At 58.1% G+C, this 26243-nt stretch overlaps 4 protein-coding genes across 16 annotated transcripts in view; 2 read left to right on the forward strand and 2 right to left on the reverse strand.

Moving 5' to 3' along the window:
• The window catches only part of SAMD11 (sterile alpha motif domain containing 11), a 23864-nt gene extending 14765 nt beyond the window's left edge, over positions 1 to 9099 (forward strand). For 5 of the 7 annotated variants that reach the window (XM_072730904.1, XM_072730901.1, XM_026007061.2 and 2 more), the window contains exons 6-14: positions 40 to 129; positions 303 to 437; positions 2331 to 2493; positions 3593 to 3708; positions 3928 to 4006; positions 4129 to 4643; positions 4864 to 4988; positions 5362 to 5472; positions 5579 to 9099. In XM_072730904.1, the coding sequence (XP_072587005.1) occupies positions 40 to 129; positions 303 to 437; positions 2331 to 2493; positions 3593 to 3708; positions 3928 to 4006; positions 4129 to 4643; positions 4864 to 4988; positions 5362 to 5472; positions 5579 to 5824 (1580 nt within the window). In that variant the 3' untranslated portion in view covers positions 5825 to 9099. The remainder of the gene's footprint in view (positions 1 to 39; positions 130 to 302; positions 438 to 2330; positions 2494 to 3592; positions 3709 to 3927; positions 4007 to 4128; positions 4644 to 4863; positions 4989 to 5361; positions 5473 to 5578) is intronic. The other 2 variants (XM_072730900.1, XM_026007062.2) reach the window with 2 other exon arrangements.
• Positions 6290 to 21720, reverse strand: NOC2L (NOC2 like nucleolar associated transcriptional repressor). 4 transcript variants are annotated; one of them, XM_026007065.2, is made up of 19 exons: positions 21380 to 21720; positions 19411 to 19563; positions 17274 to 17448; positions 17062 to 17184; positions 16238 to 16358; positions 16061 to 16151; positions 15176 to 15254; positions 14937 to 15047; positions 14427 to 14540; positions 13505 to 13693; positions 13095 to 13234; positions 12136 to 12247; positions 10423 to 10536; positions 9960 to 10061; positions 8622 to 8765; positions 8398 to 8511; positions 7361 to 7496; positions 6868 to 6990; positions 6290 to 6579 (listed from the first exon to the last, which is right to left on the reverse strand). In XM_026007065.2, the coding sequence occupies exons 4-19, from the start codon at positions 17089 to 17091 to the stop codon at positions 6473 to 6475; spliced, it is 1827 nt and encodes a 608-aa protein (XP_025862850.1). In that variant the 5' UTR covers positions 17092 to 17184; positions 17274 to 17448; positions 19411 to 19563; positions 21380 to 21720; the 3' UTR covers positions 6290 to 6472. The 4 variants fall into 4 exon arrangements, with proteins under 4 accessions (XP_025862850.1, XP_072587006.1, XP_025862848.1 ...); XM_072730905.1 differs by having other exon boundaries at positions 16238 to 16355; positions 21380 to 21629; XM_026007063.2 differs by lacking the exon at positions 21380 to 21720 and adding an exon at positions 19714 to 19838.
• On the reverse strand, positions 18464 to 18787 carry LOC112926133 (small ribosomal subunit protein uS14-like). Its single transcript, XM_072730916.1, has one exon. The coding sequence runs from the start codon at positions 18744 to 18746 to the stop codon at positions 18576 to 18578; it is 171 nt and encodes a 56-aa protein (XP_072587017.1). The 5' UTR covers positions 18747 to 18787; the 3' UTR covers positions 18464 to 18575.
• Positions 21648 to 26243, forward strand: part of KLHL17 (kelch like family member 17) — a 5809-nt gene continuing 1213 nt past the window's right edge. For 2 of the 4 annotated variants that reach the window (XM_026007068.2, XM_026007067.2), the window contains exons 1-11: positions 21648 to 21779; positions 22572 to 22831; positions 22919 to 23040; positions 23174 to 23395; positions 23807 to 23923; positions 24122 to 24335; positions 24641 to 24785; positions 24870 to 25037; positions 25465 to 25553; positions 25662 to 25735; positions 25940 to 26121. In XM_026007068.2, the coding sequence (XP_025862853.1) occupies positions 21670 to 21779; positions 22572 to 22831; positions 22919 to 23040; positions 23174 to 23395; positions 23807 to 23923; positions 24122 to 24335; positions 24641 to 24785; positions 24870 to 25037; positions 25465 to 25553; positions 25662 to 25735; positions 25940 to 26121 (1703 nt within the window). In that variant the 5' untranslated portion in view covers positions 21648 to 21669. The remainder of the gene's footprint in view (positions 21780 to 22571; positions 22832 to 22918; positions 23041 to 23173; positions 23396 to 23806; positions 23924 to 24121; positions 24336 to 24640; positions 24786 to 24869; positions 25038 to 25464; positions 25554 to 25661; positions 25736 to 25939; positions 26122 to 26243) is intronic. The other 2 variants (XM_072730913.1, XM_026007069.2) reach the window with 1 other exon arrangement.

A 26243-nucleotide genomic window follows, 5' to 3' on the forward strand; every position in this document is an offset into this window, starting at 1 on the left:
CCAGAGACACATGATGGGGCTCACTCTGCCCTCCCCTAGGTGACCTGTTGGGCAAGAGGCTAGGCCGCTCCCCCCACATCAGCAGTGACTGCCCATTGGAGAAGAAGGCACGAAGCAAGTCGCCCCAAGGTGGGAGCTCAACTAGGAGGTGGAGGGACAGGTCACAAGGGGGGGGGGGGGGGGACTTTGATCCTGCACAGGGCAGAATTAGCCCAGCAGCCGGTTCTAAGAGGGGGAGGTCCTGCCCTTCTCCTGGGGCAGTATCTGAAGGAAGATACCCTCACCTTTGCTCCCCTCAACAGAGACTCTGTTGCTGCCAGAATTTGGGCCCAACATGGCCCCTGAGGATCACTACCGTCGGCTTGTGTCTGCCCTGAGTGAGGCCAGCACCTTTGAGGACCCCCAGCGCCTGTACCACCTGGGCCTCCCCAGCCACGGTATGTGCTCCCATCCCATGACACCATCCCTCACCAAGTGTCTACCTGTGTGTGCTGGGTTTCCGTTGTCCCTGCAGGCCTCTGCTTACCCTGGAAAGAAGCCCTGGGATCTTTGGCTGCTGACACCAAGGCTGGGTTTGGATGCAGATCTGTAGGCCCCTCAGCCCCCTTTTAGGTGGGCATTGCAGTGACTCTCCTCCCTCTGCCCAGGCAGCCACTTGTTTGGGTAGTTCTGGGAGATCCCCCACCTGCATATCCCTACAGTCCACCCCTACCATCATCTCCCATGGACTTTCCAGCAGGGCCACCCCTTACCTGTGGCATGCAAGCACTGTCATTCACAGATGAGGAAACTGAGTCTGGGATGAGCCGCAGTGAGAGTGGGAGGTGGGGACAGAACCAGGGACAGAACCTGTCCCTCTCCAGTAAGTAGTACACACACCTTATCGTTGCCTGATCTGTATGCTGCAGTCCTTATTATAGCGCCATCAGGGCAGTGTGGGAGATTGTGCTGAACACCTTGCCTGGGGTCAGCCTGGGTCTCTACATGGAAGGGACTGGGAGGAGGGGAGCAGTCAGGTTAGGACATCCAGAAGGCAGATCGGGTGGCAGTTAGGATATGGCCACCAGGTCCTACTTCCCTGGTGCTCAGGAGAAGCGCTCAGCAGCACAGTCCCTGCCCCACCAGGCTCCCCACCCTGTGCTCGTCCATCTGTCCTTCCTGCCTCTTATGGACACCCCTCACTCACCCACCATCTGGCACCCTGACCAGCTGCACCGTAGCCCAGCAGACCCCAGCTCAAGGGCGCTGCCCCTAGCTTGGCTTCTCTGGCTGGAGGTGGGTGAGGGGTGCTGGGAAGAGGGCAGGATTTCTTCTCCTTACACAAGGCACTGTCCCCCAGGGCAGTCAGGCACCGAGAGCCTGAATAATTCACCAAATGTTAATAATTTAAAAATCTTCCTTTTTAATTGCTTTCCCTGCCCTGCCTGGGGCCCGCTCCGCTGGCCTGCGCGGGGGAGGGGGCGCCGGCCACCGGGGAGCAGCGCTGGGAGTCGGGCTGTCAATCATGGCCCTGCGCCGCCGCCCCCGCCGCGGAGCCGACTGTAAATAACCGAGGCCGCCGGGCGGGCGCGGGGGCGAGGGGCCCCGCTGGGATCGATGCAGGCGGCCGCGCCGGCTGGGCTCTGCGGGCTGGCACCCGGCCCGGGCAGGACCCACCTCCGCTTTTCGGGTAATTAATTTATAAACAGGCGGCGGCGGCGATGTCGGCGGAGCCTGCACACATGGGGGGTTGCCGGGTGGGGGGGGGGGACTCAGAGGCCCGGCCCTGAGCAGGATGGAGGGACCTGGATGGGGAGTAGAGTGCTAGGCGCCCTGGGGGTGCGCTGCATTGTTATCTAGAAGGGGGCACCTGGGCAGCGTTAGTCTGGGGTTGGAAGCCCATTCCCATCTTCCAGGAACAGGCCTGCGCCCTCACTTTTGGGTCTTTGCACAACCCATCTCCAGAACCTCTGAACTCCTGTCAATATCAGCATGCCCGCACTACAGAATCCCATCTGCCGGCTCTTTCCCTCCCTCCCACTGCATTTTGGTTACTGACCTTCCCATATCCATTTCAAATGCTTACCAGCTCCCCTCCCAATACAAGTGGGTGCCTCCCAACCCCCATTCCTGGCACCATGAAGCTAGTTGCACTGCAATGATTTGGGTCTCCCCTGTCCTGTGGCCTTCTGTTTGTCTTTCTCTGTGACCAACCAGCAAGGTTATTTTAAGGATGTACTCTTACCAGCTTTTGATCTCCTTGGTGTCGTTCACCGCCAGGGTTGAGGTAGCGAGAGTCCCGGGCAGAGCCTGGCCTCTAGGTCACCACTGACCACTTTCCCCACTCCCAGATCTCCTAAGGGTCCGGCAGGAGGTGGCAGCAGCAGCTGTGAGGAGTCCCAGTGCCCTGGAAGTCCACCTGCCCTCATCCACCACAGGTCAACGTCGAAAGCAGGGCCTGGCTCAGCACCGAGAGGGCACCGTGCCAGCTGGCACCCCATCCTTCTCAGAGAGGTACTGGGGTGCTCACACAGGAGAGGTCCCCATTTTCTCTTGGCTTATTTCTTGGATACGAAGCTGAGGTGGGCCTATCAGAAACCTAGTACCTGGTTTCTGCAGGTCACGTCCACAGCCTGCATCTCCTTACCTTGTCACCTGCCTTCAATCGAGTACCTCCCCCATCACAGCCACACGAGGCTGTGTTGGGACGGAGTGTGCCAGGCATTGTGCTGGCCCTAGGTTCATGGTCTGCAGAAGGGTCCTGACACCCGCTGAGCTGGTCAGAGACCCAGAACACTCTGGAGTAGAATGCGTGGGGGTGACCACCCCTCTGGGCAGGGTGTTAAGGGTGACTGCCGTTTCTGTTGAGCAACTGTTGGGACTTGCTGAATCCAGGTGCCCCAGAGACAGCTGAGGGCTTTGTCCCCCCAACAGGTAGGTGAAGGGCTGGAGGCAGACTGGGGAAGTCCGTGGAGAGAGGGGTGTGGAGGGAGGGCAGAGGGCAGAAGGGGGCGGAGGGGGGGGGAGCAGCGCGAAGTCTGGAGGCCTTGAGGTCGGAGAGCTGGAGCGGGGGGCACCCCCACCTCCGCGCGCCCGGCTGGTCCACCTGCAGAGGCCAAGGGGTGAGCGAGCTAGGGGGCGTTAAGGTGCTGGGCGGCTCTCCGCGGTCTCCCGCCGGGCGCCAGGGTACGCCCCCCAACAACGCCGCGCCCCCGCCCTCCTACCGCGAGCGCTATTTGCAGCTGCCTCCCCCACCTCCTGGATTGCAGCTAATTGCGCCCCCCACCCGCCCAGCCGCACAGGGTCCACTGCTGGCGGGGGGGGGGGGGGCCGGCGCTCCCCGCGCGGTAATTACCGCTGCAGTCGCCGCCGCCCGCCGGGTCAGCGCCTCCGCGCCGCCGCCGAGATTAATTGGCGCCGCCAGGCGGGGGCGGGGGCGGGGGCGGCGCGCGACCCGGAGCCATAACGAGCAGCGCATCGACCGCCCGCGGGGCCGGCAATTAGTAGAGGCGGCGGCCGGAGGGGCGGGCGGCGCGAGGCAGTTACAGGAATGGAGGGGGCGCGCGGGGCGGGGGCCTGCGGCTCGCCCCGTTTACCGCCCTGTCGTCCACAGGGAGCTGTCGCAGCCGCCTCCCTTGCTGTCGCCCCAGAATGCCCCCCACATCGCCCTGGGCCCCCACCTCAGGCCTCCCTTTTTGGGGGTGCCCTCGGCCCTGTGCCAGACCCCAGGTGAGGAGTGGGCGGGTGTGCGAGCTCTGGGTGTCTGAAGGAGCTGGTGAGTGGGCACGCCACGAGGCTGTCCGTGCGGGTGCATCCGGGTTTGCTGGTGCCCGGCCGCGTTCGGAGCACCCCGCCGCTCCCCGTTGAAGCCAAGGACAGACCAGGTGGGCATGGGTGGCCCTAGATCACTCGGCCACCTGGCCTCGTGGTCTGTCCCCTTCCCACCAGGTTACGGGTTCCTGCCCCCTGCCCAGGCGGAGATGCTTGCCCGGCAGCAGGAGCTCCTGCGGAAGCAGAACCTGGCCCGGTAAGCGCCTAAGCGCGTGGCGGCGAGGTAGGGGGTGGAAGAAGGGGGAGAGGGGGAGGTGCGGCCGCGGCGTCAAGGCCCAACTACCTGACCCACGCTACTGTCTGCTTTTCCTGGTTCAGGCTGGAGATGTCGGCAGAGCTGCTGCGTCAGAAGGAGCTGGAGAGCGCGCACCGCCCGCAGCTGCTGGCGCCCGAAGCCACCCTGCGCCCGTCCGATGGCGCCGAGGAGTTGCAGCGGCGCGGGGCCATGCTGGTGCTGAGACACAGCTCTGCGCCGCTGCTGGCCCTGCCCCCCCAGGGACCCCCAGGCCCCGGCCCCCCGACCCCTCCCCGGGAGCCTGTCCGCCGAGCCCCTCGGAAGGGGGGCCCCAGCCCTGCCTCAGCCCACTCCAGTGAGTCCAAGGAGACCACGGGGGCTGGGCTCTGGGCACAAGATGGCTCTGAGGATGAGCCCCCCAAGGATTCAGAAGGAGAGGACTCTGAGATGGTGGCTGCTGGGGACCAGGGCCCCAACCTGGGCCAAGCCCCAACTGGAAGGGCCAGCCCTGAAGGGAAGGGGCTTCTCTCAGGGTCCATGCTGCCCCCTCCACTGCCCCTGGGCTTACCCTACGCCGTCAGCCCCTACTTCCACACAGGTGGGCATACCCCCCTCCATGCTTTAGATCCCTCCATGGGGTGGAAGGAAACCCAGTCCCACCACCGCCTGGGGTCTTAGGGAGGGTGTCCATGGGGAGAAAAAAAAACACCCTTTTATCAGTCCATCTCTGAACAATTTGGGCAAAAGGCCAACCAACAGGGGTGGGTGCGTAGGAAAGAGCTGGCCATAGTCCTAGTAATACCAACCCCCCAAACCAGGCACCATGGGGGGACTCTTCATGGATGGGGAGGAGGCCACAGCCCCTGAAGACCTCAGCAAGTGGACAGTGGACGATGTCTGCAGCTTTGTGGGGGGCCTGTCTGGCTGCGGAGAATATGCACCGGTGAGGGAGCAGGAGTGGAAACACCTTTCTTGAGATGGCTCTGAGTTCTCCATACCCCAATGCCTCTTCCCACCCAAAATCTCCCTTCCTCAAAAGCAGTGTGTAGGGAGGGAGAAGGATGCTTTGCATGTTCTCCCTGCACTCCACCATGTCAATGCTTCTGCCTCCAACAATGGTATGTGCCCAAGACAAAGGTCTTCCTTTCATTTACAAGTTTTTCTAGCAAACTAGCTTCTCTTGGCCCTGTTCTCTCTGGAAAACCTTGGGCCAACCCCAGGCATTTAGCCCTTGGTGGGCTGGAGGGACCCAGCAGGGTGGGCAGGCACTGGTCCCAGCATTCAGGCCCTGATATTCTCCCCCCACCGTCCCTCAGGTCTTCAGAGAACAAGGGATTGATGGGGAGACCTTGCCCCTGCTGACAGAGGAGCACCTCCTGACCACCATGGGGCTGAAGCTAGGGCCTGCTCTCAAGATCCGGGCCCAGGTGAGTGTCATCTGGGACCAGTTGTCTCCAGACAATGGTGGGTCAGCAGAGAGGCTCTTTATGGCTGCAAGCCAACAGGCCCCAACCCAGGCCCATCTCTCCACAGGTGGCCAAGCGCCTAGGCCGAGTCTTCTACATGGCCAGCTTCCCTGTGGCTTTGCCGCTGCAGCCACCAACACTGCGGGCCCCAGAGCGGGAGCTCACCTCTGGGGAGCAGCCCCTGTCCCCAACAATGGCCCCCTCCCCCTATGCAGGTGGCCACCCCCCTGCTGGCCGAGCCTCACCTAAGCAAGAGAATGGAACTGTGGCTCTGCTCCCAGGGCCTGCAGACCCTCCCCAGCCTCTGTGCTGAACTGGTGGGTGAGCCACCTTGATCCTGAAGCCCTTCAGTGCCAGCAGCTCTGATGCAAAACACCCACCCTACTGCATAATTTTGTTTTGGCTTTGGATGCAAAAACAAGTTTTTAAACGGAAAATGTGACTTAAGAGGAAAAATTTCTAGAACTTTCTGGGGGTGGCAGTAGAGCCAGGTACAGAGAGCCCGGGGACTCTGCATCCTGGGTACCTGCAGACAAAAACCAAAGAATGACAAAGGAAGCAGAGGAGGCATGTCAGGCCACCCTGGCCTTGGCCTTGCCTATTAGCTCTGTCTGGGACTGGGACTGCTCTTCTCCAGGGTTTCAGCAGCCTGCCATTGGGTGAGAGGTTAGGGCAGGGTCCCACTCTAGCTTCTCTCAACTGTGGGGTGCAGTGGTAGACAGATTCTACAGTGCTGGTTTCTATCCCCATAGCCACCCCTCCAGAGATCTGCACAGGGTTCAGTACTTTCTGGTCTTTCATGTTGTAAAAATAGAGCCCCATCCACCATCTACTGCCCTTACCCCATGGCATGCGTCCTGCCTGACCTCTGGGCCAGCCAAGAAGCCACATTCCCCCCCGACTGCCTGATAAGGTAGGAATACTGCACAGCAGTTCCCACAGGTCCCCAGGCTGGCACCCCTCAGTCCTCCTCAGACAGCTGGAGATCCTGCAACTCATCCTCTGGTCCCTGGGCCAGCCGCCACAGCTCCTGGTCGTCCAGGCCCACCTCTGTGTCTGGGCTTCCATCTGCAGGAAAAAACCGAGGCTACATAAATTCTGCTTTATCGGGAAGAAGCCAGCCTTGGAGATTACTCATTGCTAATTAATCACAGCCCTAATTAATTTATTGGTGCTGCTGTTACTGGCTGCCAGAGTCAGTGGGAACAGAGCAGCTGGCCTGGCATCCCCAAGGAGGGGTGTGGGCCCAGCTTAGAGCCATACTCCCACCCAATGGCCCTGCCTATCCGCTCACCTAAGCTCCTGGAAAGATTCAAAGGGCCACAGCACCACTCCTCACCTCCAGGAAACACTTACCTTTTGAATTGCTGACTTCTTGGCTGCTACAGCTGCCATCTTCTTCATCTTCATCTTCCTCATCTTCTTCCTCTTCCTCCTCCTCCTTTACCCTCTGCCAAGCTCCTGGGGACCCAGGCTTCCCTGGGGACCAAGGAAAAAGAGCCCATGGGAGTAGGCCCACCAACTAATGCATACTGGGTGCAGCTAATGTGGGAGGGTGAGGCAAGCTCACAACCCCACACCCACCCATTTTCTCAGGCCACCTTTGGGCAGGTGGAGAGGATTCACAAGTTCCCAGCAAGGAGTGGGAGCAAGGAAACAAGGTCTGGGGACACATGTCCTAATTCCAGGAGGCCCTCACCCCAAGACAAGCAGAATTGGTGGGAGGAGGGGCAGAGCAAAAGTGAGCAGTGAGGTGGGAGCCGGCGCCCTCTCTCCTGGTTCCAGGAGGTGTGCAAGGAAGCCTTCTAAGTCCACCTTCCCCTTACCCAGAAAGAGCTCAGGACCCTACCTCTCTCTGAGAAGTCCACAGTACTATCTTCCTCATCACTGTGCAGATCAAAGAGGTCTTTAAATTCCATTCTGTCTTCATTCTTATGGTCTCCCACCTTCCGCCGCTTTATCACTGGCAAGTTCAAATCTTCCAGCTGGAAGGACCCAGAACCAGAGCAGGAGACGAGGGTGGTCAAGGTGGCTCTGAGAGCCTACGCTAGCCCAGTCCCCAACTTGCCCTGTCTTAGCCCTAGGCCTGACCTCCATCTCAAGGCTTAGCCCACAGACACAGCTAGGCCATATCATGTGTTGTACAGCAAGAACCCTGACCACAGCTACGGTCTTCCTCTCCCTCACATTCCCAAAGACCAGCTCTATCCAAACCCACTGTCCCATTCCCTCATTTCCTTTAAGCCTTGCCTCCCAACCAGTCCTCCACTTTTTATAGCCAACTCTTGGTCGGCATCACCAGGTAGGACTCCTGGACAGCTGTCCTGCTAGGCAGGTGAGGAGGCCACAGCCACACACTGGCTGGAGACCAGCTGCAATCCCTCCCTTTTCTGGCTCCCAGAAATAGCAGACATCAGCACAAGGACACAGTCACAGACATGCTACTCAGCATGAAGCTGTCCCCTCAAGTCACACTGTCCCACACTCACAGGCCAGGCCCAGACTTAGAGGCATAGCCCCTCCTACGCCTCCTTGCCCACCCTCCTGTTGTCCACGGGCTGGCCTGGGTAACAGGGTCAGTCCAGCCACTCACACCCCCAAGTCCCCAGCCAGTCCAGCCTCCAGTGACCTCCTGCTGAAGGTCCTAAGAGAAGCCCCCTGATTACTCTGCTCGGCACAACATCTGTCCCTTCAGAGCAGCCACAGGACAGGCTGCAGCTGGGAACAGGCCCCAACCATCAGCTGACCTCATCCCTGGGACTGTCCCCTCCCAAAAGCCTCCTTCCCCAGTCTGGTCTTAAAGATACAGCCAGGGAGCTAGATCTTTATCTTCAAACAAACCGGTGGTGATGCCCACCCCCCAGCAAACATTCCCTGCAGAGATACCCGCTCTTTGCCACTGATCTCCAGCTGGATCTCTCGCTCCCTCAGCTTCCGCCACTGGCTGTAGTATTTGGTGAGAGGGGTCCCTTCCTCTCGGGTCTGCTTCTCCCAGGTATCCTGTGGGGAGATGATCAGGATCATGTCCCATCCTGCACAAACCTCCAAAGCCCAGCTCTGTGCTGACTAGTGCCCTCAGGCAATGCCGCCTTCCCCAGCTCCCAACTCACCACTGCGTGCAGGTCAGCCACACTGAAGGAGGCCCCCTGGCGGCGGCTGCAGATGTACTCCGCATTTTCCTGCACCTTCTCCAGCAGCTGGCGCAGCTGCCGGCAGTAGTTGGCCACCTTGCACTCCCGGAGGAAGGATTTCAGCTGCAGAAGGGAGGGAGGGCTCAGTCAAGATCCAGATGCAGGGATGCTCTGCACCACACCATCTGCCAGGGTCACGCAGGACCCCAAGGAGATAATGGAGAAGCAGGAAACATGGGTTCGTGTGTCTCACGGCCCTAGTGCACACACCAGAATGTGAGAGGCAGGGGCCACATGACCTCTGTTGCCTGGGCCTGTGAGAGCTGGAGAGTGATGGCCCATCCCACAGGCCATGCAGAGGCATGGGTGGCAGCAGTGGGGCAGCATGGTCTACTCTCCAGGTCAAATCCCACCCTTGGCCTATCTCTGTAAATAAAGTTGTATTTGTACATGTCCATACTCATTTACTTACGTGTTTCTGTGGGGGTTTTGTATATCAACAGGGAGACCTGAGCAGTTACGAGAAATCAAGTGACTGTAAAGTCTTGCATACTTATCATTTGACTTTACCAAAACAGTTTGCTGAGCCTTGTTCCAGACTATGATCCCTGGACCTAGAGTCCAGAAATAAAGCCCTGCACTCAGCCACACCCATGTCTGGATGGGGCTCTGAGCCAGGTGAGCAGCCCCACCCCTACTCACTAAGCAGACCTACAATTGTGGGGGCTGGTTCTGCCCACCAGGGTCAGACAGGGACAGGCTGTGCCACCTGACCCGTCCTATGACAGGCACCTGCCCCTTTAAGATGGGAAACATCTGGTCTAAAAGCAAATGGACTCTCCCAGAGAGGCCCAGAAGGGACTTCTGAGAGAAGGGACTCCTACTCCACTCTTGTATCACCTGAAGGAAAGTTGAGACAGGGTCTGTGATGGGGCTGACTGGGGCTTCCACCCAGGGCCACCTGGGAAAGCCTACAGTCAGGAAACCAGTCTGACTCGGCCCACTCCAGCCCAACTACCCCTCGGGTAGACCTCTTAGCCAGTCTGGTCCCTGGACTATGGCAGACCTGGGGTGGGGCTGGCAAGTCCTAGGGCCCCTGCTGACTTACCTGGGCCAGCCCCACCCCTAAAGATCCATACTCCTATGTTCGTACTTCCCATGTTGAGGCAGTGCCAACATGGAGGCCTCAGGTTAGACTCTGCTTCTGGCCCCTTACGTAAATGGGGAGCCGAGCCCACTAAGACAGCCTAGTCTGCTAACAAAGCAGGCCATCTAGTGATCTGGGCAGGGAAGGGGGAACCAGACAGTGGTACACACCTGCAGCACGGCAGGCAGTGCTAGTTCAGGGAATGCAATGCTGTGGGCCTGGCTGTGCAGGTACTCCAGGATGAGGTCATACAGCTGCTCCACCAGGCCATCCTGAGACAGCAGGGAAGAAAGGGGAATGTCAGGGGAGACAGAAGCTCAGTAACCTTCCAAAGCAGGCCAGTATGTCAGCTCACTCTCCAGGGTGGAAATCAGAGGATGTGACTCCACGGCCTCCCCACAAGCCACACTCACACTGAGTGTGGCTGAGGCCAGGGAACACTGCTTTCTCCATCCCAAGACACCCATGAAGATCCACACAAATTCTGGAGGGCAGTGAGCTCCCTCATGTCCACACACCTCTAACTGCTGTCACCCCATACACTGACCCTAATGCCCTATGACATCTACCTGTGACCTCTACCCAAGGCATTTCTCCAAGCCCCTCCACAGAAGGCCTGGAGGCCGGCCTCACCCGGTATGCCTTCTCCTGCAGATTGACTTTGGACAGCTTCAGGATCACCATGAAGTTGATGGGCTTGGAGCTCATGCGCCCCGGCCTCCTGTTGAAGTCGACCTGCTGGAAAACCTGTCCCAAGGCCACATCAGCTTGGCCTGCTGTAGCTCATGCCCCACTATACCGCACACTCCACCCATACACAGGTCCAGGGACAAGCAGCCATATGCAGCGCCAGTCCTGTGGCCCCACAGACTCCCTGCCTTCCAGAGCTCTGGCCTCCAAGGGAATCACTTCATTCCACAGTGGAGTTCTCTGGGATGAAGTGGGACCGATGGGGGCAGGAACAGGAGCACACACACGCTGACTCTCTCCTAAAACTAAGCCAAGAAACTTTAAGCATCAGTGTCAGGAGATCACTCCTGTACACACAGCAACTGTCACTACAACATCCTCATCCATGACTGCATCCCTTGAGGTCTGGCGCCAACCCCAGGGCTGCATCCCTGGGAGTAACACACCAATGGACAGGGGGTCTCCGATGAAGCCCTAAAGAGCTTCCACTCCCTCACCCTCAAGAGACCACAAGCTGCATTCATCGACCTCCGCCCTTGGAGGAGCCCAGGTCCAAAGCCTGAAGGCTGCCCTGTGGCAGCAGAGTGGGAGCCATACATGGCTCCTCCTCACCACCCTCTCACAGGGGTGATCCAGGTTGTTCTGAGGGGAACAGGTAGCTGATGCTGAAGATACCAGAGCCGGGATGAGGTTTCCCAGCTGGGCTCAGCACAACCCCGAACAGAAAGCACTGTAACTGTGGTAACAACAAAGTGTTTTCCTAGGGGGGGCACTGCCCTTTCTCTATTTCTCTAGCCTGACTGCTCTCAACCCCCTTTCCACCCACCCAGGAAGGGAAAGGCAGAAATTCCCTGGAGGCAGAGAGCTTTGCTTCAGCCTCTGTGACTTGTTTTCTCTGGAAGGAGAGGCCTACATGCCTGGGGGTCAAAAGGACATGCCAGGTAGGGCTGAGGCACACAAAGGCCGGGATCAGTACAGAAGCCGAGTAAAATTAAAAGAAGAAATCAGAATAGGAACCCTCTGGAGACTGCTTTCTCTCCCCTACCTGGTAAAGAGACACAAAGAACAGCCCTGGCTACACTGAGCCCACCCCTATCCAGCCCATGTGGTGAACAGGGACACTAACATCTCTCTAGGTCTAGAGTGGGCTAGGGCCTAACCCCTAGTGGATTTCTGGGCTTTAGTCCACAACCTTTCCCTACCTGAGCTATATGCACGTGTGGGCATACAAGGACACACTCACATGTGTGTACACGCAGATCAATGCATACACACAGATGCACACAGGAGTGTGCAGGAAAAGAAATACAGCTTTGGAATCATTTCTAGGCTTCTGGCCGAGCTCTCCTGCTCACTGTTACAGACCAGAAAGACCCAAGCATGTTAAAACCAGCACCCTCAGGCCAGCCCTGCAGAGCAGCCTGTTCTCCCTGCCACTCTGGCCTACCAACACATAGCACCAGCTTGGGCAGGTAGCAAGGCACTGCACTCAACAATGTCCTGACAAAACCTGCTCTACAAATGCAAAAGGCAGCACTCTGGAAGGTTACATGCATCTCAGAACAGATGGTCTCCATACAGCAAGAAGTGCCTCCAAGGACAGCACAGAGGCATTGTACCACCCCACCCCACCCCAGGTGACAGGCACCCTCTCACCTCCAGTATGAAGGGCAGCACTGGGATGAAGGTGCCAGTGCTCTCCGAGAGCAACGTCAGAGCACGTACACAGTGCATGCGCAGGGGATAGAAGCGGGCAGTGGGGACCAGCCTGGGGGCACGTGGGAAAGCAGAGGTGAGCAGAGGCCTGGGCCTCAGAGACCCCACAAATCAGCCTCACCCTCCTGACCTGGCTGCCCATGACTCATTCCAACCCTTGGGGTTCTAATCTTAGGAAGGGGCCCTCTTGTCAATTTCTCTCAGAGTCAGAGAGACACCTGCCCTTTCTGATTCCTCTAGACACAACAAAGCAGAACAAAAGGCCCTGACTGAAATTCTAGTCTTAAGGCCCTGCCTCCTCACTATTTCACCGGGATGAGGAAACACCCCAAATGACTTTTCACCTCATTTTAATATAGGAGGGTGGCAAAGGGAGATGGTTCATTCATTCAAGGCTTGCTTTCTTCCCTGCCCCTACTTTCAAAGTCCCCCCTTCAGGAGCTCAGGGGCGACCCCTCCCAGCCAACAAAGGCAGCAACCCAACCACAGGCAGCTCCTCCAATCTCTGTCCCCACTGACCACAGCTTAGTAGTCACAACTGAAATGTGGCACATCATACCAGATCTGCTCTGTCCAAGAACCCCATGGTAATAAACCCAAGTTCCTTTCAAATTGCACAGTCTTTCCTACCCAGCATCACCCAGAATGCATGAGTTTGGGGCATTCTCCCATGCAGGGCACTGGGCCACAGACACCACCACCCCCTGTCCTTCCTCAGGTACTGTCAAATAACAGACCCCAGGGCCCAGGGATTGGCCAGACACTCCTGGGGACTTAGCTCTGCCTGGCCCTCCAGAATGCCTCCCTGCATAGCCCTGACTCTGACCCCCACAACTGCCCGTGTAGCCCTGGCCCTGGCCTCCTCTGGCCCTCAGTGCAGCCCTGCCCACCCGACTCACTTGATGCAGCCAATTACCACTTGGGAGAGGGGATAGATCAAGGGCTGGAGAGCTTCACTGGGGCAGACAGTGCTGAGAGCGCGGCACCAGAGGTAGAGGCAGTGCACGAACTGCCAGTTGTACACGGACTGGTAGGTCTCCTGGGCACAGAGGGAAGTCCATCTCCAAATCAGCTCAGGGGTCCTGGAGAGGCCCAGCCCTTCCTCACCCACCCTGTACACAGGGTCCCAGGTAGCAGCAACACTGTGCCCACCTACCCAAACTCCCCCCCCCCCCCACCCTCAGAGACATCCCCACCTTCCACCTGTTGCCAAAGCCTCCACCAGCAAGGGCCCTGACCCCACCAGGGTGCTGGGTTGTCTCTCCTAAGAGATGGGAGGCTTCCTCCCCCCACAAGCCCAACCACACACCTTCTTGCGTGTGGTCATGGCATTACGCAGATGGATGGCAAGCTGGCGGATATAGAGGAAGGCGTGCTGATAGGCAATGCCAGTGTCCAGGGCAAGCAGCTCGATCAGGGTCCGCTGCATGAAGTTGATGAAGGGCAGCGTGCTGGGGGAGGTGAATTTGCAGTTCCTCACGTATGTGATGTACATTTGCTGCCAGAAAGGTTGCAGTCAGAGCCACCAGAGCTCCCAGGGCCATATGTACCCACCACTCAGCTCAAACCCACCACCAGATACTTGGGCCTTTCCCTCAGAGCTACTGCAGGAACCACAGTCTGGCCATGGCCATGTCTGCTGAGACCCCCTCCTCCTATAGCACCTGTTCCTAGGGCCCCCTGCTGCTGCTACTCAGCCTCCACAGGTGTCCACTCACCAATCTCATGTACTAAGTCTGCAGTACAAAGAGGAAAGGTCCTATAGGGAAGGTGGAGTGTCAAGGAAGCTGCAGCATGAATAACTGCAGGAAAAGGCCAGGACACCACAGAGGGACTAGGGATGAGGGTGGTAAAAAAGCTCTAGCTATGTGCCAGGCCTATCTGGGAATTTCTAGAGAGACTCCATGTGGGACAGGCCACCCCAGGCTTGCAGGCAGGCAGCAGGGTCCCCATCCCTCTACACACCTGATGTCCTCAGCCACTGAGGAGAGAGCTGCGCAGAACAGTCCATGTGCAGCCCCTGGGGGCCAAGAGTTCCCATCCCTGTCACTGTTCCCAACTTCTCAGGGAGGAAACTATGATGATGGTGTGGGTCATCCCAGGGCCGTGGTGCCAACAACGGGCGCTGACCACAAAGGCAGCTCCACAGCCCTCAGGCCAAGACTTTCCACCAGACCCTGATGGACACAGACTCGGAGGCACTGGAGGCAAGAGCCTCGGGCCTGCGTTACCTTGAGGATGGGACTCAGGAAGACTTCCTTCTTGTGCCGGCAGACCCTGACGAGGACCAGGAAGGCCAGTACACGCAATGTCTCTTCACCTGTACTCCACAGGACCACCATCCTCTGCAAAAGGTGTGACATCACTGCCTGCCCCAGCCTCCCCAAGGCTCAGAGGCCCCGGTGGTCAAGGCTAGGAGACAGCCCTTCCCAAAGCACCTCAGCAGAGAACCAGTCAGAGCTCAAATAGGGAGTAACAAAAACGAAGAACAGAGCACACTCTTTCCCCACGGCAGTACCACAAAAACATGTTACACACAGATCCAGGAACATACGTTATAAAGAAGAGCATGCCTCACTGCAGTTCTCATCAGAAACATCAGAAAGCTGCCACTTTACATGACTGGTCTTGCAACCCCAAGAATAGAGAGCTGATAGAGGCAGAGGCCAAGCAAGGGGCAAGGTGGGGATGGGTGCCGATGCCACCTGCACCCTAACACCAACATGGGAAGGGAACTGCACCTTGAGCAGCATGCGGCACTGCTTCGGGAAGGTCAAGTAGTACAGCACGGAGCTGCTGATGTGCTGGAGCACAGCTGCCGCTACCGTCGCCTCCGTTACGCAGGCCACCAGCTGGGGAAGCAGAAGGGGTCTATGAGGCCCAACACCCAGTCACATCTGGGCAACAAGGAAGGACCGGACCACCAGATGTGGCCAGGCCTTGTGGGACCCAGCAGGCCCTCTCCCCACTGTAACTGCACCTGTATAACTGAGCTCAGGTAAACCCTGATGTCCAGCCGGAGCTTCCCCCACAGTAGGCTGCTGGATGGCTGCAGCACCCTGCAGAGAGACCAAACCCACCCCATCTGAGTGAACCCTGTTCTCCCAGTGCAGCAGTCCCCTTCACACAAAAGCCCATGCCTGGCCAATGCCAGTACCACCTTCCCAAGGTCTGTCAGCTTCCCTGCCCCTTTCAAACAGGGCTACCTCCACCAAGCCATACCCTCCTGATCACTAGTCCAACCCTGGCAGCTTCCACCAGACACAGATCCTCGTGTCCCCAGTTGTGCCACTGCCCCCTGCCTCCCTTACAGGTGGTAACAGCAGGACCCTTCCCTGGTGTCTAGCGCAGTCTGACCTTCTGTGCCCTTACGACCTCCTCGTCATGTGGCTCTATGACCCTCCCAGGCAAATATCCCTCCCATTTTACCCATCTGCTGCTCTTCTCTCCCCTCTGAAGACTTTCCATAGCCTCTTCTTCTCAAATTCACCTACTTACAAGCACACACAATCCCCAGAGCAAACAGAAGTGAACAAAACATTCATTTAAAGAGAAAAATAGCAAAGAAAACAGCATCCTGATCTAAAAAAGTAGTGGTGCAAAGTCAAGCACACACTCTGGGCCCCAGAAGAATTATGGGTAAGGAATCTACCTTCTCACAAAGAAAAGGAAAAAAAAAGACAAAACCACCCAATTGGCCATGAGTGCCCACCCTCTCCCAGGAACTCTGCAAAGGGCCTGGCTCCATCTTCAACATCCTTCCGTCCTGGCTGGGTCTAGAGAGGGCCACTATATCACAAAGCCTCTGCCTTTCCTAATGTGGGGGGCCTGACCATGCCCCTCTACCTCCCCTCTTCCCTCTCACCTACTACTGTCCTTGGTGGCTTTTCCAAACAGCAACTTCTGGAGATAGCCAAAGAGATCTCTGATGCAGAAGGTGACCAGGGCGTTGAACACTGCAACAAGGAAACTACAGATGCCATTCACAGGACAAAAGGTAGAACAGAAAGCCACTATCCCACGTCTCCTTGCCCCAACTCACCAGCACTGTCCGTGACCTGGAATCTGCTGGCTTCAGCACCTTCCTGGTCTCCTTGGGTGGTGACTACAGCAGCTCGGAATGCCTGCACAACTTCGTGGAACAGCTTTGGAGTGAGGTGCTGCTAAAGGGGTTAAGAGGACCCAGAATGTTGGGGGAGCAACCAGCTATGTCAGACAGAGCGAGAGGCAACCAGAGTTCCAGAAACCTGCTCTATGAGAGAAAAGCATCCCTTGCCCACATTCTGAGACGTGGAGCAGATGTGGAGGCAGTATTATGAAGCCACAAGCAAGGAAGAGAAAAAGGAGTCCAAAATCTTCTTGGAAGGGCAGAGAGCCTGGCTCAGGGCCACAGGGGAAAGGCTAAGGGTTCCAGATCTTCATGGTGGCCTGTGACAAGTAGTACCTAGGATTCTCCCTTCTGTCCTTTCCTTTTCCTGCAAAACGAATGCAGAACCCTTCAAAGAAGGGCTCTGGCTCCACTGACTAAGACACAGAGACTATGTTCTGCCCACGATGGCACTCAGGTAACAGGGAGCCTGAGAGAGAAACCGAGAGAGAGAGAGAGAGAGAGAGCAAGAAGAGCCCCTAGGATCTCTAAACAAAGGAGAGCATGTAATCCTGGAGCCTCTCAGCATAAAGAAAGAACTGTGAGATTTCCTGGTGCTCAATAGGAGTCCAGCACCCGTGCTCAGAGACGGGCTCCTCCCACCTACCTCCTCACAACTGCACAGATCCAAGCGTCTGAAATGAGCCCAGGGCAGATTCCTAAAGTGGGGGGGGGGGGGGGGGGGGAGGTCCAGCTGCCCACCTCATGCCACTTCTCACCTTTGCTGCCTGCTTCCACCTCTCAACCATTGCGAGGGTCACAGGAATAGAATCCCTTTTCTTCCCCTTCAGCCCTCCAGGGACTCCATCCTCATCTGCATCTTCCTCCTCCACACTTGCTTCCTGCACCAGATACAGAGGGCTGGGCTGGAGAAGGATGGAAAAACCCTAAGTGTGCCCTTGCCCCCACCCAACTCTGCCTAGGCCCTCACTTCCAGCGTGTCTGGCAGAGAGTGGAGCTGTTCTTCTTCATCCTCAGTGGTGTCTGAATCACTAAAGTTCAGCAGGCTCTGGTCGTTCTCCTGCAGGAACTTGTAGAACTCAGGGTCTTTGTCCTTCAGCCGCGAGAGCTGGTCCTTATGCTCAGATGCTCGACCTTTCCGCCGGCTGAGAAAGTGAGTGTCGTCAAGTACAACAGACAGGCATAGCTCACAGGGATGGGGGAAGTGGGGTGAGGCTTCCTGTCCTCTTAAGCCTGCCAGGCTCCACAGAGAAGCTACGGGGCTTGATCTGCTTGCTCCACAACAACTATCAACAACCAAGGCAGGGGGATTTCCAGGGATAAGATTTCAGCAGATCCCCCACTCCCCTAAACTCCAGACTTATATACTCAACAGTCTCTCTATATACATTTCAACACCTGTTATTTTATTTTATCTACCTATTTATCTATTTATCTGTTTATCTATCTGTTTACTTATGTATTTATGTATTTATGATAGAGAGAGAGAGAGAGGCAGAGACATAGGCAGAGGGAGAAGCAGGCTCCATGCACCGGGAGCCCGACGTGGGATTCGATCCTGGGTCTCCAAGGATCGCGCCCTGGGCCAAAGGCAGGCGCTAAACCGCTGCACCACCCAGGGATCCCAACACCTGTGTTTCAAACCCATCACATCCAACACCAAACTTGTGGTTCTCCCAAACTTGCTCTGCCAGCACCATGCTCCATCTCAGGAGCTGGTAATCTTGCCTTTCCAAGGACTCAAGGGAAGACAAGCTCTATCTTTCATACCCAGCATGCAAAGTGCCACGAGATCTCATCAGCAAAAAAAAAAAAAAAAAATCCTTCAAATCCCCTCATGTTTCCTCTTAAACCAGCACCATCTCTCAAGTGTCCCAATTACAATAGTTTCTGTCTCCCTATCTCGGTACTGACCATCTCCAACCTATTCTCAAAACACCCCTTTGTGTTGTGTCATGTGACATCACTTCACAGGTCTAAACCCTGAGATAACTTCCCATTTTACCTGCACGTCTTACAGATGACCTGCGAGATCTGACTCCATCACCATCTCTCCAGGTTCCTCTTCTACTACTCTTTCTCCCACTTCTCAGACACCCACTTCTGTGCAGACCTGCCCCCACCTCAGGAGCTTGGCCATTCCTTTTTTTTTTTTTTTTTTGCATAATTGGAGTATTTTTATCTTATGTACAATGAGTCGGCATCAAAGTAGGTATCTCGGACATCTGCAGTTAAGGTAGGTATCTTGGATGACCCATTCAAGGAAGTTCACTTAATCCAACTTAATGAAGCCTATATCCTTGGCGTACTGATTGAAACACTGGCGGCACATGTTGAGGCTGTATTTCCGGATCAGACCGTGCCGGTCTGAACAGACGCGGCAAGAACGAGAGCCCTGGCCAAACTTCTTCGGGTGGCTCCAGAAGAGCTGCTGGTGACCCATCTTGCTCTTTCGGATGCAACGAGGCAAAAGCAGCTTGGCCGTTCCGTGAAACACCAAAGCATTCTTCCCCTGTCTGTGTGGCTTCCAAACCCCTCAGGCTTCTGTTCAGTGAGCATCTCCTCCAAGGGCCGCCTCCACCAAACACAACAGGCGCCCCCAACGTGCTCCCTACTCACCGAACCCCTCGTGTTATTCTTCGCTGTTTGCCACATTTATCTCTTCTAACCTACGATACCTATGATTCACCCAGACTGCCTGAGCTCTTCCAAACATTGCTATTCACTAACACATGCCCACCACCTAAAATAAGGTCTGTCGGGCGCCCGGGGAGGCTCAGTTAAGTCTCCGACTCTTGCCTTCGACTCAGGTGGTGCTCTCGGGGTAGATAGAGGGCTCGGCGCTCTCAAACGGGGAGTCGGCCTGAGAGTCTCTCTTCCTCTCCCTCCGCGCCGCCCCCCCCCTCCGCTCCCGCACACGCGCTCTCTGTTTTTTAAAAAAGTAACAAAAAACGCTCGTCCGCGAACAAGACCTCAGCAAACGCTAGAAAAGGGAATGAATAAGCCAAGGGTCTGGGGGAGGGGGTCGGAGGTCAACATTCATGCGATAGGGTGGGCCAGGAGAAGGGCTTGCTTTACAGACGTGCCACGGGAGCCGCTCCTCTCACCTGGACCAGGGGCTCCCGCCCAGCCCATCCAGGCTCCGGTCGGCTCCACACGCGGCCCGCGTCTCTACTTCTGGGGCTCCTTCGGGCTCAGACTCAGACTCAGAATCAAAGCCCGAAGCCAAGAACTCGTCCACCGTCAGCTCTGCCAGGCGCCTGCAGGTTACAATACCAGTGTCAGGACTCCCCGCCATCCCGGTTTGCCCCAGCCTTGCTGCCCCAGGAACACGGAGACGCTCAATCAGAGCCTCTTTGGATATAAGCACCCACCGGAAGGCCGAATTGGTCCTCAGACCCCCAGCTTACCGCTTTCTACCCCGCGCCGCCGCCATTACTGCCAGCCCGCAGCGTGAGCCCCACTTCCGGCCCCAGAATGCTGTGCGTTAGCCGCACTTCCTCCGGGCCGGCCCCGCCCCCGGCCCCGCCCCACCGCGCCCCACTGGTGGCTCTAAGTTTCTCCAATCGTGGCTCGGGCGGCATCCAGGCGGGAGGGCGCATTCACAGCCCCGTGCCCCGGGCTCCCAGAATGGCAGGCCGGATGCGGGCTAACTGCGCAGGCCTAGTGCAGTCACGGCTCCCGCACACATCGCTGAGTGCCGAGCTGTAGATCTCGAATATCGGGCAGGACTGCATAGGATGGAATCCTGACCTGCTGCTCACAAATCTGTGTCCTTCCCGGTAAGAGGCGGGAAGATGAGGCCCAGGACCTGGGCACCCTCTCCTTGCCCACAGCCTCCCCAGAGCTCCAAAGCACGTGCCTGTGAGGGGGTCAGTGCATTGACAACCGACAAGGTGCATCCAGGTGAAAACGTTTGACAGGACTTCTATGCAAAGAGCTCTTACAAATCAACAAGAAAGAGCCAATAAGGGGAGCCCCCGTGGTCCAGCGGTTTAGCACCGCCTTCGGCGGGGGGTGTGATCCTGGAGACCGGGGATCCGTTCCCATGTCTGGCTCCCTGCATGGAGCCTGCTTCTCCCTCTGTCTGTGTCTCTGCCTCTGTGTGTGTGTGTGTCTGTCATGAATAAATAAATAAAATTTTAAAAGAAAGAAAGAAAGAGCCAACAACCCAGCAGGAAAAGCAGTCTAGTAGAATAGGCAATGCTATAGGTGGGCAGTGTGCCAAAAAAGAGAGAGAGAGAGAGAGACTCTGATGGCCAGGCCGGTCTCATGTGAATGGAATGAGGAGAGTCATTTCTACTTCACTGGACAGTCCACACCAAGGGGTGGGGGTGGGGGGGCAGTGAACAGATCACAGAGCTGTTATTTATTTATTTATTTATTTTTTAAGATTTTATTTGTTTATTCATGAGAGACACAGTGAGGGAGAAGCAGAGACGCAGGCAGAGGGAGAAGCAGGCTCCATGCAGGAAGCCCGACGTGGGACTGGATCCCGGGTCTCCAGAATCAGGCCCTGGGCCATCCGGGCTGTCCCCAGAGCTGTTATTGAAGCCCGTTTGGCCAAACCTTCCCGAAAGTACTGCTCCTGATACTTGAGTCCATGGAGTCCTCTGCTGGCAATTTGCCTAAGCCCACAGCGTGGGGCTGGGCAGGAACAGCTACTTTTCCTTTGCCCAGTCTGTGGGAAGGGCGGGTTCCAAGGCCCAGAGGCTGGAAGGTTGTGCTGCTAGGAGAAAGGAGGCAGGAAAGCCAGCTGATGCACTCCTTCCCTGCCCCCACCACCTAAGGGCAAGGGTTGGTGTGTCTGGACCCCCTGACCCCACAGCCGTCCTGGGAGCAGGCGCAGCTCCTGGCAGGTCCCCCAGGCTACCTCCACCCACGCCACTCTGTCCCCCGCAGACAGTGTCCAGTTCAAGGCCTGGTACTTGCAGGGATTCGTGGAGTGAACCAGTAAAGGCCAGATGGGCCGAGTGGTCCACCTGGGGTCACAAAAGGCAAGCAGGATGTGGGCCAGGGCTGCCTCGGGTCCCCGGGGCAGCAGGGCCTTCCAAGCTGCGGGCCCAGGGTGCTTACGAGGGCAGGGCTTCTTCTTAAATGAATTGGCGGGGATGGACGGTCCCGGGGTCTTCCTGGAGGAGATGGCCGGGGTGCCCGGTCATTATTGACTGGGGGAGGTTCAGTCCTCGAGGACTCGCGGAGCGCGGGCGGCGGGGCGGGCGGCGCCGAGAAACAGCGGCTGCGGGCAGGCGGCGGGAGCGAGGGACGCCGAGCGGGCCGCCACCGCCTAGCAGCCCTCCAGCAGTCCGTGCGTCCGTTCGCCAGTGCGTTCTCCGCGGGTCGCGGCGGGTCCGGCAGCCGAGCCCATGCAGCCGCGCAGCGAGCGCCCGGCGGGCAGGACGCAAAGCCCGGAACACGGCAGCCCGGGGCCCGGGCCGGAGGCGCCGCCGCCACCGCCGCCGCCGCAGCCGCCAGCGTGAGTGGGCCGAGGGGCTGGGGGCCCGGAAGCCAGAGCAGGAGCCGAGTGGGTCCGGGAAGGACACCGGGAGGGGGTGCACCGAGCCTGGCTGGCTGCCCGGAGGAGGCAGCCTCGGCCGCCCCGCGGAGGGTACGACTACCCCTGTGTATCGCGCGCACGGTGGCGTGGGACAGGGCGTCCAGAGGTGGCCGCTTCCCGGAGCCTCTGTCCTCTCCCGCCGCCCTTGAATTCCGGCCGCGCCGCTTATACTTAGGCAGCTCGCCTGCAGGATGGGGGCAAGCCGCTCCAGAGGGTCAAGTGAGGTCAGGCCTGCTGGGGGGCACAGGGGTCTCAGAGCTGTCCTACACCTGGCACGCGTCCTTCGCGCCCAGCCGGTCCTGAGGACACTGACTGTTGGGTAACGGGAAGGGTGGCCAGTGACAGATGGAGAAGAGTCACAGGCACAGAAGTCCCGTTCTTATGGGGGCACCTGGGCAGAGGGGTGTGTGGTGCCAGGAGAGGTCCTGGCAGAGGAAGCTGGATATGTTCAGCCTTGGCATCAGGTGTGTGACTGGACCCCATGCAAGGAGCAGGGGTGGAGAGGTTTTGCTGGACTCCAAGGAAGGCTCCCTTGTATGAGGGACAAGAGTTAGGGGGAGGGGGTGGCGGTTGGTCCTTGATGGAACCCAGGTATGGGCTGCCAGAGAGAGGGGTGGCCTTCTAAGGTGCTCCAGCCCTGCCTTAGGTGTTAGGGGTTGGGCGAGCAGCTCCCTGCAGAGCACACCCTGACCTGGCACTGCCCGTCCGCAGCCCGGAGGCAGAGCGTGCACGTCCTCGGCAGGCCCGGCCCACAGCCCCAATGGAGGGTGCAATGCAGCTGCTGAGCCGTGAGGGCCACACTGTGTCCCACAATTCCAAACGGCACTACCATGATGCCTTCGTGGCCATGAGCCGCATGCGGCAGCGTGGCCTCCTGTGTGACATCGTCCTGCACGTGGCAGCCAAGGAGATCCGAGCACACAAGGTGGTGCTGGCTTCTTGCAGCCCCTACTTCCACGCCATGTTCACAAGCAAGTACCGCCACATCCAGTCTGGGCACACGGGGGGCTCCGCCGATCTCCTAGGGCAGGGACCGGCCTGACCTGCTGTCCCCACAGATGAGATGAGTGAAAGCCGCCAGACGCATGTGACTCTGCATGACATCGACCCTCAGGCCTTGGACCAGCTGGTGCAGTTTGCGTACACTGCTGAGATTGTGGTGGGCGAAGGAAACGTGCAGGTGAGGCTGCCTCATTGCACAATCGCACACCTTTGCCCAGCCCAGCACCTCAGCTCCCAGTGTCCCCTCGATTCTTCACGTCCCGTTTCCCTGTCCCTGCTCCTGTGGCGCTCTCTCTCCTCTCACCCCACAGACTCTGCTCCCAGCAGCCAGTCTCCTGCAGCTGAATGGCGTCCGTGACGCCTGCTGCAAGTTCCTGCTGAGTCAGCTCGACCCCTCCAACTGTCTGGGCATCCGGGGCTTTGCTGACACGCACTCATGCAGCGACCTGCTCAAGGCAGCACACAGGTATGTGCTGCAGCACTTCGTGGATGTGGCCAAGACTGAGGAGTTCATGCTGTTGCCACTAAAGCAGGTAACATGCCAGCTGGGGCATGGCCTTGACCCTGGACCCCAGACCCAGCCCTTGAACTCCTTTCATTTTAACTCTAAAGACCTGGCCATTTGCCCCCCAACCCTTATTTCCAGCCTCATTACACATCCCCTGCCCTCCCCAACCCCCATACCCCTGCCTCATCCCCTTTTCCTGACTTACCTAAGCCTTCAGCTTTTGACTTTGATCCTATCCTGACCACATCCCTGCCTACAATCTCCAGTCCCTGGTTCTATATCCCCAAGAACCGAATCTGTAGCTCCTGACCCCACTTGGCCCCTTCTCATAGGAACACTGGGCTCCCCATTGGACTCTCCCTCCTGGGCACCTTCAGGGCTCCATGGGCCCCCAAGAGCCTCCCCAGATCTCAGATCTGAGGGTCCCCACCCCCAGGTGCTGGAACTGGTCTCTAGCGACAGCCTGAACGTGCCTTCAGAGGAAGATGTCTACCGTGCCGTCCTGAGCTGGGTCAAACATGACGTGGATGCTCGGAGGCAGCATGTCCCGAGGGTGAGGCTAGTACCTAGGGAGGCCTGCTGTGCTTAGGAGGGGATACACAGTAGCTGAGGGCCTGGGTGCACCTGGGCTCAGTCCAGAGACCCCCTCACAGGAGTGATGCAGACACATGTTTCAAGAAGGGTCCAGGGTGTCTGAGGGGGATCTCCTCACTGGAGCCTGCCGCCTGACCATGGCACCCCTGCACCCCAGCTGATGAAGTGTGTGCGCCTGCCCCTGCTGAGCCGGGACTTCCTGCTGGGCCACGTGGATGCAGAGAGCCTGGTGAGGCACCATCCTGACTGCAAGGACCTGCTTATTGAGGCCCTCAAGTTCCACCTGCTACCAGAGCAGAGGGGCGTTCTGGGCACCAGCCGTACACGGCCCCGGCGCTGTGAGGGAGCTGGCCCGGTGCTCTTTGCTGTGGGTATGTTCACCTGTTATGTTGTCTCATGTCTGGGCCCCCCAACATGGCCTCCCTCTCCCCTCCCATCCCTGGCCTGAGCCCCACCTGAGGCTACATCACACTTTGCTGGTCATACTCTGTACCCACTCCACACCTGTTCCTCTGTTGGCCCATGGAGGACCCCGTGTGGTGTGACCCACTAACCAGTCCCCATTTCTGCCCACCCTTGGAGCCCATAATCACTCTTGACCTTAAGCTGTGCTAGAGACCCACAGCCATTGCCTCCCTGGGTCCTTTGTCCTGCCCCGTCACCTCCCTGTTCCTAGGTGGTGGGAGCCTATTCGCCATCCATGGGGACTGTGAAGCCTACGACACACGCACTGACCGCTGGCACGTGGTGGCCTCCATGTCCACGCGCCGGGCCCGAGTGGGTGTGGCAGCAGTTGGGAACCGGCTATATGCTGTGGGTGGGTAAGTGTGGAGGCTGGTTTTGGGTCAGGGGCTTAGCATATGCCCACTGGACCAGTCCTGACCGGCAGCGGACCCCTCCCCTAGTTACGATGGGACTTCAGACCTGGCCACCGTAGAGTCGTACGACCCTGTGACCAACACCTGGCAGCCCGAGGTGTCCATGGGCACGAGGCGCAGCTGCCTGGGTGTGGCTGCCCTGCACGGGCTCCTGTATGCAGCTGGTGGCTACGATGGGGCCTCCTGCCTCAACAGGTAGTGGCCGGGGTCAGGGCCGGGTGGCCTCTTGGGGTTGGTTCGGCTGCAGGTGTGGCTGCATCAGGACTGCAGAGATCATGCCTGAGGGGAGTGAAGAGGGATCCCACCTGACTCAAGTCACCAGGGCGCCCTGGGCTTCTTCATGTGCACCAGCCCAGCTGCCCCTTCTTTTCCTCTCAAGGTCTTTCCACCAGCCCAGGGGCTGGGGACCATGTGGACACTTGCCCAGGATCATGCAGGCAGCCAGCTAGTGGCCTGTGTCTCCACCCAGAGGGTCTACTTCTTGCTCCAGTGGGATTCTGGGGTCAGTCTCTGTGACTGCCCAGCTCGGGATTTTAATCATTCCATGGGGGAGGGCAGGTCCTGGGACCAGGGCAGCCTTTCTGCCACTGCTCAAGGTCAGCAACAGGCCTGGTATCCACAGTGCTGAGCGCTATGACCCTCTGACGGGAACATGGACATCCATCGCTGCCATGAGCACCCGGAGGCGATATGTACGTGTAGCCATGCTTGGTAGGTGACAGGCCTGCTTTGTGTAATGTCTACCCTACTCCCACCTGCCCCCACCCTGGGGGACCCTGCATGTAGCAGGCATACCACGGGCATGTTGACTCTCCACAGATGGGAACCTATATGCTGTGGGTGGTTATGATAGCTCATCACACCTGGCAACTGTGGAGAAGTATGAGCCCCAGGTATGAAACACCCTAATCACGTGAATTTCCCTTCCTAAGAGCTGCTTGAGGTCATCACCCTAGTCACCCACACTACCCAGAAGATCAGCCCTGTACGTCCCACCTCTGTCCCACAGATAGCCTATTCTGGAGTAGGGATCTCCCCCGTGGAGGAGGAGGGAGGCTGCTGATGGGTCTGCCCCCAGCTGGTCCCCTTCACTGCAGGTAAACGCATGGACCCCCGTGGCCTCCATGTTGAGCCGACGAAGCTCAGCAGGGGTGGCGGTGCTGGAAGGGGCCCTCTACGTGGCCGGCGGCAATGATGGCACCAGCTGTCTCAATTCTGTGGAAAGATACAGCCCTAAGGCCGGTGCCTGGGAGAGCGTGGCACCCATGAACATCCGAAGGTGCGCCCCTGTCACTACCACCCACCAGGGACTGAAATAGAGGTCCTAAGGCCTCAGGCCTGGCTTGCATGGTATGCCCTTGCTTCGTGGTATGCCCTTGCGTCGTGGTATGCCCTTGCTTC

Source organism: Vulpes vulpes, chromosome 12 (assembly GCF_048418805.1).
Source record: "Vulpes vulpes isolate BD-2025 chromosome 12, VulVul3, whole genome shotgun sequence".
Lineage (NCBI taxonomy): Eukaryota > Metazoa > Chordata > Mammalia > Carnivora > Canidae > Vulpes > Vulpes vulpes.